We start from the raw sequence: 16,509 nt of genomic DNA on the forward strand, positions 1-16,509 counted from the left end.
CGAGTCAATAAAGAGACTCGGTCATCAGATTTTACCCCATTCAACAAGCAGCCCCGTCAGGGAATTCACCCTATTATGTGATATCCCATCCTATAAAAAAATGTTCTCCAAAGTCAGGACAAAATGAGCAGAAAAGAGTCACTTTTTTTCTTAAGATGAGTCACTCTTATCACCTGGAATGAAAGTTGTCATGTCATGCCTATATATTGGGTTCTATAGTACCCAGGACCATGCTTTTGGTAATGTATTAAATATAAGGTTCTCATCATTGAGGCTGTGGTTCTATGTTCTGCAGATAAAGACATAGTTGGAAATGTGATTTGCAGATAAAGATCCAGTTCTCGCCTATATCTTTAAATGGCCTTATTTCCGGTTCTGTAGCTCACAGAATGACAAAGCTGTGAAAGACCTGAAAGATGAGATTCTTATCATGTTGTCTAGAAGTTGTCATTCACACAACTGTTGTTTGGACCTACATATACAATCCCCATAGACGCTATGGCGACCCGTTGGTGGTATGTGCCACACATGTGTGGTACCGTACTGTACAAGGGGAAAAGATAGTGCTTGTTCTATCTTTCACCATGTTTGTGCCCGTGTGTCGCTGTTTCCTATGTAGAGGGGAGGGGTGAGCCGCGCTCATCCTCCCCCCTCCTATCCAGCAGGCTGACATGTGAGCACACATTGGTGTAAATGTACCCTAATAGATGACTTTGGAGTTTATTTTTGGAGATTTCACATTTCTAGAAAGGAGATTTCATACCCTACCCGAGGTAGGGTACCTGTGCTGGTGGTTTATGGGGGTAAAAATAAGCCCCTGTAAATAATATTTTTGAGATCTCAGGCTCCATAGGATGTGCCATAAGTTCCTGATAGATGTGGGTTCTTCCCCTTGGTCCTGACCCCCTGTCTTATGGCCGCAAATACACGGCCTCCATCATACACTTATTCCGGGAATAGCCAAGGCTGCTACAAAGCCTAATAATAGTCTGACACTTCTTGTTCACTTCTCGGCATCAGCGTCATCTCATTATCATCACAACTAACACATCACACCTCTATTACTGGATCCACCATTATAGTAGGTGACGGTGACATTGCACCTCCTCCCCCTCCCTACACATTAACCTCTACACTGGTTACAGATTTGGTCTCGAGGACTAACACATACACATCTACAAACATTTCTGACCTACCACATCCTATGGTCCTTGTCCCTAATGTAACCAGCGGCTCAGGCAGTACTAAATACCATTTAAAGTTTGGGTAATAGGACCCCCATTCTCTCATGGGTGGTCAGATCTTTAATAATCTGCAAATTGCTCTCTAATCTGTAAATAGAGGTGCCTTGTGTTTTCTATTTCTGTTAATCAGTTTTAAGGGAACCTGTCATCAGGTTTTACGCCATTAAACTACCAGGTAGGGTATGAAATGTCTTCTCTAGAATTCCATCTTTTATGTGAAATCTCACCGTTTACAAAACAAAACAAAGATCCAAAATGAGCAAAGAAGAGTCATATTTGCCTGAGTTTAATCAAGTTTAGAGGCTGCACAGAAATTGTCACTTCAGACGCCCCAGATGTACCTGGAAAAATGTGAGCTACAGAACCAGAGATTTTAATAAAAGGCTTAAATTGGATCTGTATCTGCAGCTCGCGTTACCAACTATGTTGTAGCTGCCAGTTTCTGTGGTTCTGTAGTAATGAAAGATGGGATTCTTACCTTTAATATGTTACAAGCAGCATGTTTCTAGGTGCTATAGAACTGTGGATAGGGCCGTCTGAATGACACTCCCCCCGCAGCCTCAAAACTTGACCCATTTCAGGCAAATATGACTCTTCTTTGCTCGTTTTCCACAACTTTGGAGGACATTTTTTATATAAATTGATAATATTTCACATAATAGAGAGAATTCTAGAGAGGAAATTTCATACCCTACCTGAGGGGCTGCGGTCAAATTTTGTGACAAGTTCTCTTTAAATAGTGGTTTCAGTGATCAGTTTATACCCTTTCTTTTAAAGAAAAGAGTGGCAGACATCTTATTATGGGATCTGTGCCATCATCCAGCATGGCCATTGATGAGACTGTTCTACCACCAGCCACGTTCAACACCACGGCGTATGTGACCAACACGGAGCCACAGGACCAGACTAACATGTGGTAGGTGATGAAGTTCATAGGTTACATATTGAACAGTTCTATGAAATCCTAAAAGTAAATCCATAGAGGAAGATAAGTGACCACTTCTGATCCGTTCTAGGATGGACATCAGCGGTGTTCGCGAAGTCAAAGAGACGCCCAAAAGTAATCGAAGAAGCAATAAACTTGATGTAAGGAAGGATCAGGATGATGAATCCGGTGACTGCCGGACCAGTCTGTTTCAGGATCATCCCCATCCTACAGAAGAAAGGCCTAGCCCGTCCTCCCGTGCCGGAGCTGCATCCACAGATACACTGAGAGTATCCCAAAAAACTGAGTCTTCTAATAGAATACAGAACTATTTCCAGCCCGTGTCCAAGAAACGGTAGGTGGTTACATGTAAATCACGTCCCCTCTCCTGACACTTGTATTCCCATCCAATAACACTACAGGTGGTACCCTACTTAAGAACACCCGACTTACAGACGACCCCTAGTTACAAACGGACCTCTGGATGTTGGTAATTTATTGTACTTTAGCCCTAGGCTACAATGAACAGCTGTAACAGTTATCACAGGTGTCTGTAATGAAGCTTTATTGTTCATCCTGGTTCTTATGACAACCCAATATTTTTAAAATCCAATTGTCACAGACAAAAAAAATTTTTGGCTGGGGTTACAATTATAAAATATACAGTTGCGACTTATATACAAATTCTAGTTAAAGGAAACCTACCACTTGAAGTGGCAGGTTTCCGATGGCAATACCGGGCACCAGATCAGGGTGAGCTGGTGCCGGAGCTTATTTTAGTTAGTGTTTTAAACACTTTTTAAACTTTATAGCCGGCGCAGGCAGGTACGCGCTCGGCGCTTACCGTGCGCGCGGCTACATAGGAAGTGAAGGAGAGCCGCACGCATGGTAAGCGCCGAGCGCGTACCTGCCTGCGCCGGCTTTAAAGTTTAAAAAGTGTTTTAAACCGCGATACCGCGGTTTAAAACACTAACTAAAATAAGCTCCGGCACCAGCTCACCGTGAGCTGGTGCTCGGTATTGCCATCGGAAACCTGCCACTTCAAGTGGTAGGTTTCCTTTAAGAACAAACCTATCTTGTATGTAACCCGGGGACTGCCTGTACTGGAGGATGTTTCCATATATCATCATGTTATACTGTGTACGCGCTGTGAGCAATGCGCAGATCTAAACTATATCATCATAAAATTTGTTCCCCGTTCTATATAATTTTGGCAACTTTGACTTAAGAATGAATTTTCACACATTACCATCCAGCAATCAGTGCTGGTACCAGTCGCGGGTGATAACACGTTAAATGCCGCCGGGTTTGAAACAATAATTTGTCACCATGACGGCCTGGATTGTCTATGAGACTTCAGGGCCTTTCATTTTTGCAGATCTGTTACAGTGTGCCAGTGAAAGACTGTTCCAGATCATGAGGAAAATCACCATATGCTACAATACGGTAGTATTTCATGATGGGGCTGGACCGATCAGACCCCCTCGGGGGTCTACAAATACAGTTAAATAAAACATTACAGACTTAAAAGTTCAAATCATTGATATAAAAATATACAAAAGAAATCATAAACCTGTTCTCAAAATGTGCAGTCTATCAAAAGATAAAAAGCTTATTCCCAGCAATGAGAAAAATAGGGCCCAAATGTCAGAATTGACACTTTTTAAACCATTTTGCAACTTAATAATAAATAAAAGTTGAAATTAAAAAGTGATCAAAACCGTCCCAAAATCGGTAGCAATAAAAACATAAGCTCTTTCCGAAAAGATTGACAACGTACACCAAAGTATGAAAAAGTTATTGGTGAATATGGTGAAGAATATTATGAAAGGAAGACATTTTTTTGTACAAAAGGATTTTTAAGGGCTATTAAAACCTTAGAAAACCTCTAAAAATGTTGCATCCCTGTGATCGTACTGAAGAGGAGGGGTCATGTGTAGCGCACAGTGATAGACGTAAAAACAGAACCCTCAGGAAAGTGGCGCAAATAAGTTTTTTTTGTCAGTTTTGCTACATTTGTATTTTCTTTTTTGTTAAAGGATCTGAGCAAAAATTGTGGGAAGGGGTTAAAAACCCCATAATCCATCCTGATCGATCATTGTTACATCATTGGATTCTTGTGTTTCCTTTCTAAAGGGAAAGAGAAGAGAAAGACGGTGAAACCTCCGCAGCCAAATTCTGTAGGATGGAGAAAGTGACTTCTCCACCTTCACAGCCCAACAAGGACATTGTGCCCCCAAAACAGCAAAGTGCGGGTCCGGCCCGGGGTAGTGCGCCAGAAACTGATGTGGATACAGGGCCGGGTGGTTCATCTAGTGACAGACTTGGTCGGGATAAGATGGACACATCAACAACCGGCCAACCACAGGACTCCATTATGAAGAAGAGGAAGGAGCCGGAGGAGGTGGTGGAGGAGTCCGACTTAGAAAACGAGGAAGAAGATAAAAACAACACTGAACGCAGCGTCTTCCAGGTGAAGAGGCCGCGGGTGGAAGCCACTGGGGATGACTTTGGAGACGACTTTGAAGACATTGACTTTGAATCCTTGGAAATGGAAGAACCAACCACAGTAAGTCTGGGTGCTAAGGGCGCGACTACACAGGGTGGTGATATAGTGTCAGACTTTGGAGGAACACCCCATATCGGGTAACAACTACTGTCATTTTCCAGTTATTTATTAAGTGCTAGGAGGAATAACAGAGGAACGTAAAACAGGGGTTTGGACAAACAGGGGTTGCGGTGTAGGTGACACTGGTGCTACAGTTTCATATGGGTTGGAAAACATTAAAGGAAATTTTCCACCAGGATCAAGGATTGTAAACTAAGTACCCAAGTACACTCACATGTTGGTGTGTGCCCCCTCTAGCAGGGTCTGCTCTTATTTAAGCTTCTTATCCACTTCTTTTGAAGAAAAAAGGCTTAAAAAATGATGCTTGAGGGCTCCAGCCCCTCAGGTCCATTTGCATAATTGTAAAATAAGCTAACAGCAAAACAGGGCATAAGAAGCTAAAAGAAAAGAAGGTTCTTCCATAGGGGGCACACACCCGTATGTCAGTGCTTGGTTTACAATCCTTCATCCTGGTGGTAGATGTCCTTTAAATGTTTTCCAGTTTATATAATACCGTAGCACCAGTGTCAATTATACCTTATATTCGGATGGATTGCCCATAAGGGGGTGTGAATGGTGCTGTGTGTTGGGCATCATGGATTTCTACACTCCTTATAATTTGCACCTACATGAGATGTGATTTGCTTTATGTTTGCTCTTCGTCGGCCATATTGCCTCAGGCCCGAGACGGGGTAAACGCCCCTTTAATATTTTGGCTCGGCGCAGAGGATTTCTGGAAGACTCATTAAAACATTTACAAAGTTACTGTACAAACAGGAGCAGCAACAAAGCGAAATAAATCCCACATCGCCCTGTAACTATATAGACATTACACGAATCCATTTATGTTTTACACTTTGCTTCATAAGAGGAGAAATGAAGGAGCCGGAAGATAATAATTGGGTCATTATTTATTATTATGTGGGATTTATCTGCCTTTGTTTCCTGATTGCACATTGACATTGGAAATGCATTTTCTTTTTGCTGAATAATAATAATAAAAAATGTAATATAGCGCCATCATATTCCGTAGCGCTTTACAAATCATAGGGACATGTTACATGACAGAGTACAAGCAGTCATATGGACCAATATGAGTGAGGGCCCTGCTCACAAGAGCTTACAGTCTATGAGGATGAGGGGGTGACACAAGAGCTTACAGTCTATGAGGATGAGGGGTGACACAAGAGCTTACAGTCTATGAGAATGAGGAGGTGACACAAGAGCTTACAGTCTATGAGGATGAGGGGTGACACAAGAGCTTACAGTCTATGAGGATGAGGAGGTGACACAAGAGCTTACAGTCTATGAGGATGAGGGGGTGACACAAGAGCTTACAGTCTATGAGGATGAGGGGGTGACACAAGAGCTTACAGTCTATGAGGATGAGGAGGTGACACAAGAGCTTACAGTCTATGAGGATGAGAGGATGACACAAGAGCTTACAGTCTATGGGGATGAGGGGGTGACACAAGAGCTTACAGTCTATGAGGATGAGGGGGTGACACAAGAGCTTACAGTCTATGAGGATGAGGGGGTGACACAAGAGCTTACAGTCTATGAGGATGAGGGGGTGACACAAGACCTTACAGTCTATGAGGATGAGGGGGTGACACAAGAGCTTACAGTCTATGAGGATGAGGGGGTGACACAAGAGCTTACAGTCTATGAGGATGAGGGGGTGACACATGAGCTTACAGTCTATGAGGATGAGGGGTGACACAAGAGCTTACAGTCTATGAGGAGGAAGGGGGTGACACAAGAGCTTACAGTCTATGAGGATGAGGGGGTGACACAAGAGCTTACAGTCTATGAGGATGAGGCGGTGACACAAGAGCTAACAGTCTATGGGGATCAGCGGGAGACCTTGTGGAAGCTATTTTTATTTTGTTTGTGTACAGACCACGCCAGGTCCTTGACATTCTATCCATATTTTCGGTGATAATCATGTGTTTGGATGCTTAGAAAGTTTGTGTACAGCTCTGTTATTACAGTTCTGATACTGGTTGGGTACCCTACTCCGATTGGCTTAGTCCAGCTTCTTCTTGTGTTTAACTCCTTAGTGCCACAGGGTCATTGGTGTCTGATTGTCTAAGCCAGTGTTTTCAGTTTTGTTCTGCTTTTCTTTAATGAATGTATCTGTGGATCCCCTTTATTACTGTGTTTTATTTTCATGAAATGTGAGATTTGAACTTGATATCCCTTGTATATCTTCTGAACCTTGGCACCTAGAAACACAATTCTGGTGTCATCTTAAAGAGGAGAATCTTTTAAAAGAGATTAAAGTTGGGTTTCTAGGTAGAATAGAACCGGAAATAGCCTCTGTTCTAAATTTACTGTTTAATGGCTTAGATCACAGACCTCATGTCACACCACAAAGGACAGCGCTGTACCTTGCATAGTGGCTGTTCATGGTGTAGCAGCTTAGCCACATGCACAAACTCATAGCTCCCAACCGTCCCGGATTGGCTGGGACAGTTCCGATGTTTTTTTACCTCTGCCCCGTGTCACGGGCAGCTGGGAGATTGCCTCGGATATTCCCTCCAGTACCTGCACTGGCTGGGGTTGTCCCACCTAGTAAATACTTTCAAAGTCGAACCTGCTATACTGTGTGGCTTAGGCTACATTCACACTGCCGTATGGGGGACGTATATACGGCTGATATACGTCCCCTATGGACGGCAATGGGCGCATGGCGCCCTACGGAAGCGGTACGGTGCAGCACACGTGCGGCACCGTACCACTCCGTACCCCGGAAAAAGGTAGGACATGTCCTATGTTTCTCCGTAGTACGGCGCAGTGCGCCATAACTTCCTATGGAGAGGGGCGGGGATGAGCTGCACTCACCTCCTCTCCCCGTGCACTGCCGTTGCCCGCCGTACCGTACCGTAGCGGGCAACGGCAGTGTGAATGTAGCCTTAGGGGGAATCGCAGCTACTCTACGCGTGCCGCCATTTTGTCCCTCTTTCTCTCCCGGAAATGTTGGGAGGTATGCAAACATACATCACAGGTCTGTGAGGCAGAAGTGTTACTAACGGGAGCAACACAATCAATGGAATGTGTGTGGTGTTGGTGGGGGGGGGGGGTTGCTGGGTTTCGGACTGGAACCAATCTGATATTGATTAGAGTATCATTGCCACTGATTATTCCTTCAACCATAGGAGGAAAGTTTTTTTTGAGTGTTAATTGTTAAACGTTATAGAAAAACCATCACTGATCCTTATTAGGATTCATTCTTCAGTGTAGATCCCCCATACTTTATGATACAAACAAACTAATGCACTTGCACACAGCCAGGATGTAGCCGGTCTATGCCTCATATGTCCCAACACTCCCTGCTGATTCAGTCACTTTGCAGTGTAGACAACATGGAGTTTACAACTTCAGACCCATATCATGGACCACGTGATGGTAACTGATGAGATTGCAAAAGTGTATGGATTGAATCTTAGTGTCTCGGGGTAAGACAATGTGACAGCCTGTGAATCTACAGCACAGAGAGGCTCTGGTAACACCCCCAGAGCAATTCAGGCTCATTCAAATATTTTTTTAAAAGGAAGGAGGTAACAAATATAAGATTACCACAGTCACATTGCCCGGATCTATGAGTAAGTGTCCCTGGTTTATCAGGCTTAATGGTAGATTTTCTTTCTAATAGTAGACATTTGGCACTTTCTTGGGGGCCTGAGTTTGACGTTGCCTTAATGATCAGGAAATACAGGCGGTCCCCTACTTAAGAACACCCAACTTACATACGACCCCTAGTTACAAACGGACCTCTGGATGTTGGTAATTTACTGTACTTTAGTCCTAGGCCACAATAATCAGCTGTAACAGTTATCACAGGTATCTGTAATGAAGCTTTATTGTTAATCCTGGTTCTTATGGCAATCCAACATTTTTTAAAATCCAGTTGTCCCAGAGACCAAAATAAATTCTGTCTGGGGTTACAATTATAAAATATACAGTTCCGACTTGCATACAAATTCAACTTAAGAACAAACCTACAGCCTGTAGTCTGGACAGAAATCCATGGGACTGTATTGTACACAAATCAGTAGTAGTAGAGTATGAATCTACATGTATGATGATTGGACAGATAGAACCTGTGGCTAATGAGGGGTTAAATGGATCACAATGTCTGTCTTTAGTCACTTAGCTTCTGCCACATTTTTGGCCCTGCCATCACATACCAGATCCTGCGTGATTTTCGGGAAGTCGCCCATGTTCTGCATGACTAGAGAACAAAACTTGTTCCCAGCTTTACATTCCTGTAATATTTGGATCGTCACTTCAGAGGATTAATTATTTTCGGTTAACGTTGTGGGTTTTACATTCCTCTTGTGTATTAGCCCTGGGTTTGACAAGTCTTATTTGAGGAATACAGTGGGTGTTTCCACCATACATATATATAATGTGTCACTTATAGATGTTTTATTTGTTCTGTAGGTGCCAGCGCCGGTGATTCACAATGTAAAGACTGAGCCGGACATCAAACAGGAGCCAATATCTCAGCCAATATCTCAGCCCGTGTCTCAGCCGATGTCTCAGCAAGATACAAAAGTAATTCATTTTTCTTTTATATAATGTCATAGTCCTAGTTCACTACAAAGAGCCCCAGACCAGCGGTCATCTCAGGGATAGGTTGGTAGGGACGGTAAGTGATATTTCTATTACAAACCTTTGGAACCTGAAGATCTGCTGTAAAGATACTTATACACCTCAGTTTTGTGAACTTTCGATCTGGGACCTGCCCCATCTGCAAGTGCCCCAGAGACATAACCCTAAAGTGCCCTATCTGCTTCTCTCAGTGACTGCTGTAGGGGTTTACTTGTGAAATGCTACAACCAGTACTTAGAATAGAAAGGAAGCTTAAAGGGGTTTTCCCAGAATTGTGCCCTATTCCGAGGATAGGGATAACTTTATGATCAGTGGGGATCTCAGAGCTGAGACCCCCACAGATCACGAAAACAAGAGATCCTCTCTATGGAGCTGACGGAGATCTCCGAGCGCAGCATTTGGGATTTTCCATCTGCTCCATTACTCTGACGGAGCGACTAAGGTACATGGGACCCCTCGTTTCCGTGATCTGTGGTGATCTTAGCACTGAGACCCCCACTGATCATCAAGTAAGGCCCTATTCTGTAGATGAGGTAAGTACCACACTCAAAGGCTGGTTTCAAACAATCAAGTTTGCTCAGTCATACGCAGTGCATATGACGGGCCCCAACACTGTGCAGCCAGATAGCGCCTGCCGAGTTAAAGGGGTTCTCTAGTCATAGCAAGTTAGGCCCTATCTACAGGAAAGCGCCTAACTTACTGATCAATAATAAGACCCCCACAGATCTCGAGAAAAGGGGTCTGTTGTACCCCAGTTGCACTTGAGATGACCAGAGCAGCCAGTCACGCATGTGCTGGCTACTTTGTTCATTTTTACGGTGCTGACTGAGATCGCCGAGCACCATCCTCATCAATCTTTGTCAGCGCCATAGAAATGAGCCGACTGCTCAATGCATATACAGTGCAACGGGGGCACAACAAACCCCCATTCTTAAGATCTGTGGTGGGCTGTTGTCCCGTTCTCACTAATAGGTGGAGGGGCAGGGTTAGCATGTGACCATTCAATTTTTATAGAAGTGTTGGAGATACCTGAGCGCTGTGTTCAGTAATTTTCATTAATGTGAATGGAGAGGCAGAGATCATGCTTGTCCTGCTGATCTAATCAACAATAGGACAACAATACTGGGGATTGCTGTCCGTCCTTTTATCGTTGAGCTTTTTATCCCTATCCTGTGGGATAGGTAATAACTTAAATAGTTCTATAACCCCCTTTAGGCAAATTAATTGAAACTTGTAGAAAGTTTGTCTGATAACTTTGTACTTGTTGTGTAGCTCGTCCTCTAGACATTAAGACTGTTTGTTCCTCCAGGTGCCTTTCCGATTAAAGCAAGAAAACGACGACGGTATCCCAAGTAAACTCCTGGTGTCAGAGTTTCGATCTCTAGTTGTCGGTCGACCAGGAAGAAACAGCCAGAAGATGAACAAAACAAATCAAGAAAATGGGGTTAATTTTAAGAAATTCCGCAAGGTAACAATGCGATGATCTCTGTGTTGTGTCCTATACAGTATAACTCACTGATGGTTATCCAGGATATATGAAGGGGTCATAAGGGCAGAGGAATATTTGATTCCTTGACAGCCTCTAGTATCCGGTTTCCTAATATATTCTCGCATAGGGAACATGTCGGGGGGAATTTGGGGCATGGATCAATGGTTTAGTGTCCCATAACACCCCATACTATTTTCTCTGTGTCCACATAAAAAACAAATGTTTTTGCCTCTATACTGAGCTCTCTGCTCCAGCGCAGTAATTTTTTTGAAGCCGGTGTAGTCCACCCCTCCGGAAACATTTTCTATTGGTTCAGCATTGAATGACTGCTCAGACACTGGTTTAGATGGTTTAGTGTTCCAGATTACCGTGACAGGTCCCCCTTAACATACAGGGTGAAGTTCATATTGGTAACGCTATACTCTTCTTCTGTCTACATACTTCATATAGACTTATTCTCCATGTTAACAGATCGCCTATCCGGGGGCTGGAAGCTTTCCTCATATCATCGGAGGCTCTGATTTAATTGCACACGACAGAAAGAAGAACTCTGAGCTGGAGCAGTGGTTACGCCAGGAAATGGAGGTAAGAAGCGAGAAAAGGGAAGAAGAAAGCAGAAGGTTATGCAGAACGGTTGTTTATGGGCCCTCTGTATTTTCTGATAGAGCTGGCTTTACATACCGTCGTAGCAGCCATAACATCATGTGCTGGTACATAGGATAAGATAACAAGGAAAACGCTAAATCCCTTTCTCTCTAGAAAGAAACTAAAACCTTGCATTCAACAGTCAGGAGTCTGCCTGCATTTACTGGTTATTGAATGCGGTTTTCCAGGCTTTATCAATTAGTATCCTATCCGTAGGTTAGATTATTCATAGGACTATTCAATTCAATACATCAAATCAGGAATCAGATGGCTCCGTCCATAGTGTAGCAACCATCCCCGCTCATCTGCATTGCTCTCATTGAAAGGAAAGGGAGTAGTTCCTGCTGTGTGCACCTGGAAGGAAATCTCAGCTCCCTGCTGTATCCATAGTGTCACATCCTCATTTATTAATGACTTATCCTAAGGATTCAGGGCACTGGAAGTGAGAAGGAGTGGCCTACATGACCACCGACATCCAAACTCTGAAAGGCTGCGAGACCCCTTTCCCAAGCCCCAGTGAAATGGAGCCCTGTCAGTTGGTTAAATTGCCATCAGTTTATTGTTAGATATAAGCCTGGTCCGTAACGTGTTTATGTTGGGACAGAAACGAGCTCAGGTAGCGCATAACATTAACCAAGAAAAAAACATGGACGATCGTGAACCTAAATAAAAGAGCGACCCAGGTTAATCTGAATATTTTATCGCCTTATGGGCAGAATAGACAAAACACTGTACAGGCAGTCCCCAGGTTACATACAAGATAGGTTCTGTAGGTTTGTTCTTAAGTTGAATTTGTATATAAGTCGGAACTGTATAGTTTATCATTGTAACCCCAGCCAAAATGGTTTTTGGTCTCTGTGACAATTGGATTTTAAAAATGTTGGATTGTCACACGAACCAGGATTATCAATAAAGCTTAATTACAGACACCATTGGTAACTGTTACAGCTGATTTTTGTTGCCTGGGGCTAAAGTACAGTAAATTACCAACATCCAAAGGTCCGTTTGTAACTAGGGGTCGTCTGTAAGTTGGATTTTCTTAAGTAGGGGGCCGCCTGTATATACTCAATGGGAATATAAATGAAATGTTCAGACGCACAAATACAATTTTCTGCAAATCAACAAAAAAGTTAAAGGGTTACTTTCTTCTATTCTCCTCAATTGGGGTTTCTCTAAAATCACAACTAATCACTCATCTATAAGTTACACGGAACCTGTCACCAGGAGACTCATTTTTAGCACACCCCCAGCCCCCCAGGAGCAGGGGGTGTCGCTAAGCCGGGTGATTGGCGTTTCCTTATATTTGCAGAGGACTCGCGGAGGAGCGGTTTCCCAAAGTGGGGAAGGGGGGGGGGGGGGGCTGCTCCTCTATAGCCACTCCCAGGGGACAAGTGCCTAGTCACAGAGCACATGGCATTGAAAGGTGCTATATAACATATCTTTTTTTTGTTACAAAAACTCTTCAGCTGTGTATGTACTATGCTCTGTGGGGACTGGGGGGTGCTGTTGACAGGTTCCCTTTAAAGGGGTTCTCTGAGACTTTATAAAAGAAAAAAAAAGTGTCCGGGATTGGGCTGCTTAAAAAAAATATACATTTACTTACCTGCCGGTGTTCCGCGCCGCAATTGCTCCGGTTCTGCATTGATCTTCTGGCCGGCCGAGGTGTATATGCTGGACAGATGGGCGTGGCCGGTTTGTTTACTGAAGCGATGGTAGCGCGGGACACTGGCAGGGAAGTAAACCTTTTTTTTGTTTTAATAATTTTTCGGACAACCGCTTTAAGTGTCTGTTACTTATTTGCACCACAATACTTGTGCTCTATGTAATCTCTGTAGGACTGATAGAAACCCTGGATAGTCTGATCACCACAGAGAGCTAAATCATTAAAGGGCATCTACCATCAGGATGAAGGACTGTATGCAAATGAGCCTGAGGGGCTCCAGGCTCCATTAATACTTATGGAACCTGGAGCCCCTCAGGCTCATTTGCATACAGTCCTTCATCCTGGTGGTAATATTCCTGGTGTGGAAAAGGTTAATCTTAAGCCTCCTTATCTGTGTTAAAGCCACAGATACACTGCTCACTACAGGTTGAAAGAAGGGGCAGGATTGTTGGGGTTCCTAGTGATGGAACCCCCTGAAATGATACAGTTTATCGCCTATCCTGAGGAAAAACACTTTGCCACTAGTCCTTCATCAATCCAGTGCCTAATCAACAGAAGAGCTGCCCCGTGTGACATTTTATTATACAGGCGGTCCCCTACTTAAGTACACCCGACTTACAGACGAGCCAAAGTTACAGACAGACACCTCTGCCCACTGTGACCCCTGGTGAAGCTCTCTGGATGCTTTATTATAGTTCCAGACTGCAATGATCAGCTGTAAGGAGTCTGTAATGAAGCTTCGATTGATAATCCTTGGTCCTGTATTGGTGCAAAATGTTGTATTTAAATTAGGTTTTTTTGTGTGTGTGTTTTTTTTTAACAGGTGCAAACCCAGCAAGCCAAAGAACAGTCACTCGCTGAGGATCTTTTTAGGTGAGTCCTGTAAATTTGCTTTCTACCTCTAGCGCCACCCTTTGGAAAGCCGCAGCCCTATTTTTTGGAAAAAAGTCTAATTTGCATATCGTGTGTAATAAACATCATTTGAACATTTTAAGCAGCTTTTGGCTTCCTGTGTGCAATGTTCCAATGGGAATGAGAATCCACCCTGGAACTTATCCATTTCATGTGTAAAGGGCACCATTATTTCTCCAGCCCTAATGAGCGGCTGACTGGCACATTCTTCAGTGGGTTTTACTGGCACCACATCCATCAAATCTTATTTTTTTACTGGAAACTTCCAATATTATTTTGTACATTTTGTGTGAATTCAGCACTTGTCTTCTTTTAGGATTCTCATGTAATTAGTTCCCATAGAAATAGCCATTCCGGAGCTCAGAATGATGCATTGTGTCGTCATCTGCTTTCCCAGATGTATCAGTATATTGATAGTTTAATAGTTCCATTCACTTTTCATATGGGTGTGTCCGTAAAATTGTCAGCATTGATTGGTCAGTAAGTATGGAAACACCCAGTTGTCAACTTGTTAACCATTTTCCAGGGGAACCACACAACATAGTTGCAAGAATTTTTTATTTTTTTTTTTCCAAATGAAATTTTTTTTTTTCTAAAAACTAAACGGACATATCGGGAGAGTTGACTGATCACCACCAGGATGAAGGATTGTAAACCAAGCACTCTTACATGCTGGTGCCTGCCCCTTATGTTCTTCTTTTAGCTTCTTAGGACCTTGCTTTTATAAAATATAATGTTTTAAAAATTATGCAAATAAGCCCCTCAGGCTAATTAGCATAATTGTTAAAACTTTCATTCCTTAAAAGCAAGGTCCTAAGAATCTACTAGAAGAGCAGGTCCTGCCAGAGGGGGCACACACCAGGATGTCAGTGTGCTTGGTTTACAATCCTTGATCTTGGTGGTAGATGTCCTTTAAAGCAGAGCGGATCCTGCCAGAGGGGGCACACACCAGGATGTCAGTGTGCTTGTTTTACAATCCTTCATCCTGGTGGTAGATGTCCATTAAGGTTGTTACAAATTTAGTACAAAAACATTTTAATTCGAAAAGTCTCCTGAAGTCGAGCGGAGGGCTGTAATTTTTGGGGGTTTAGTCCAAACATAGTGGATTGGATGGAAACAAATCCTGCCACTGTGTAGTGTCTAATTTCACCTGTGGTGGCGCTGCAGGTAAACAAACCCAAAACGGGGGAGGCAGCCTATTGTCCTGAGACACTTCTTATAATTAGGGTTTGACTAAAGAAGAGGCCTCTGGTAAGTTCTCAGTCTGCCTTTTATGTGTATTATATATTCTTCTGCTGCTACATCATTTCTGGATTGATCTGTTTCTGTATTAGAGAATCCTAATATCTAGATGGCAATTGATCAGTGGATGCTTGTAATGTATTTTCCACATACAGTTCAGTGAAGTGTATCCGGCGTATGTTCCATTATGATTAACGAATGGAAAAAATTGGAGAAATGCCAAAGAGGTTTCCTCTCCCATGTAATAATTTTGTGGAAAACCATCAAGATCTAAATTCCTTGTTATTGTAATCATTGATCCCGGTCAACTGAAACAACATTGTGTGTTTTAGCGGAAATACTGAGTAGATATCGGTATAATATAGAATAGTACAGGACAGCATAGACGTAGTACAGGCCGTAATCCTGCTCATATGTATTGTCCCGAGCCTTTGGTGCAATGTGTATATGTACTGTGTGTGTATGTATGTATATATATACCTTATATACTCGAGTATAAGCCTAGTTTTTCAGCACAAAAAATGTGCTGAAAACCCCAAACTCGGCTTATACTCGAGTCAAAAAAATCAATAAATCAAAACTCGCCTTTCTGGCGGCACCCGTAGATCTTCTGTGCGATCCATCCGGTATTGTTGTGCTGCACGACGGGGAAGGGGGGGGGGGGGCTATATACACTGGGGCAGGGGCTGGCAGGCTATATACACTGGGGCAGTGGCTGTCAGGCTATATACACAGGGGCAGGGTCTGGCTGGCTATATACACTGGGGCAGGGGCTGGCTGGCTACATACTGGAGAGGCTGTGACCAATGCATTTCCCACCCTCGGCTTATACTTGAGTCAATAGGTTTTCCCAGTTTTTTGTGGTAAAATTAGGGGCCTCGGCTTATACTCGGGTCGGCGTATACTCGAGTATATACGGTATATATATATATATATATATATATATATATATATATATATATTTGGGGGTCGGGGTATGCTGCACGTTTTGGTGCCTTTTTGGTTATTATACTTCAGATCGGTGGCATAATTCTTTCATATATATACTGTACATTGACTTGCAAATTTGCTTCCCATTTTCCACATACTAAATCCATCCCTATCCTACAGGATAGGCGATAAAAATCTGATCGGTAAGGGTCCAACTGCTGGAACCCAGAG

General features: G+C 43.1%; 1 protein-coding gene across 1 annotated transcript in view; it reads left to right on the forward strand.

Annotated features, from left to right (window-relative positions):
• NBN (nibrin) overlaps positions 1–16,509 on the forward strand; it is a 37,960-nt gene that overhangs the window by 18,149 nt on the left and 3,302 nt on the right. Inside the window, exons 9-15 of the mRNA XM_072151568.1 lie at positions 2,022–2,160; positions 2,261–2,524; positions 4,306–4,738; positions 9,227–9,340; positions 10,707–10,865; positions 11,358–11,471; positions 14,018–14,067. Coding sequence (XP_072007669.1) covers positions 2,022–2,160; positions 2,261–2,524; positions 4,306–4,738; positions 9,227–9,340; positions 10,707–10,865; positions 11,358–11,471; positions 14,018–14,067 — 1,273 coding nt within the window. The remainder of the gene's footprint in view (positions 1–2,021; positions 2,161–2,260; positions 2,525–4,305; positions 4,739–9,226; positions 9,341–10,706; positions 10,866–11,357; positions 11,472–14,017; positions 14,068–16,509) is intronic.

Source organism: Engystomops pustulosus, chromosome 5, assembly GCF_040894005.1.
Source record: "Engystomops pustulosus chromosome 5, aEngPut4.maternal, whole genome shotgun sequence".
Taxonomy (NCBI): domain Eukaryota; kingdom Metazoa; phylum Chordata; class Amphibia; order Anura; family Leptodactylidae; genus Engystomops; species Engystomops pustulosus.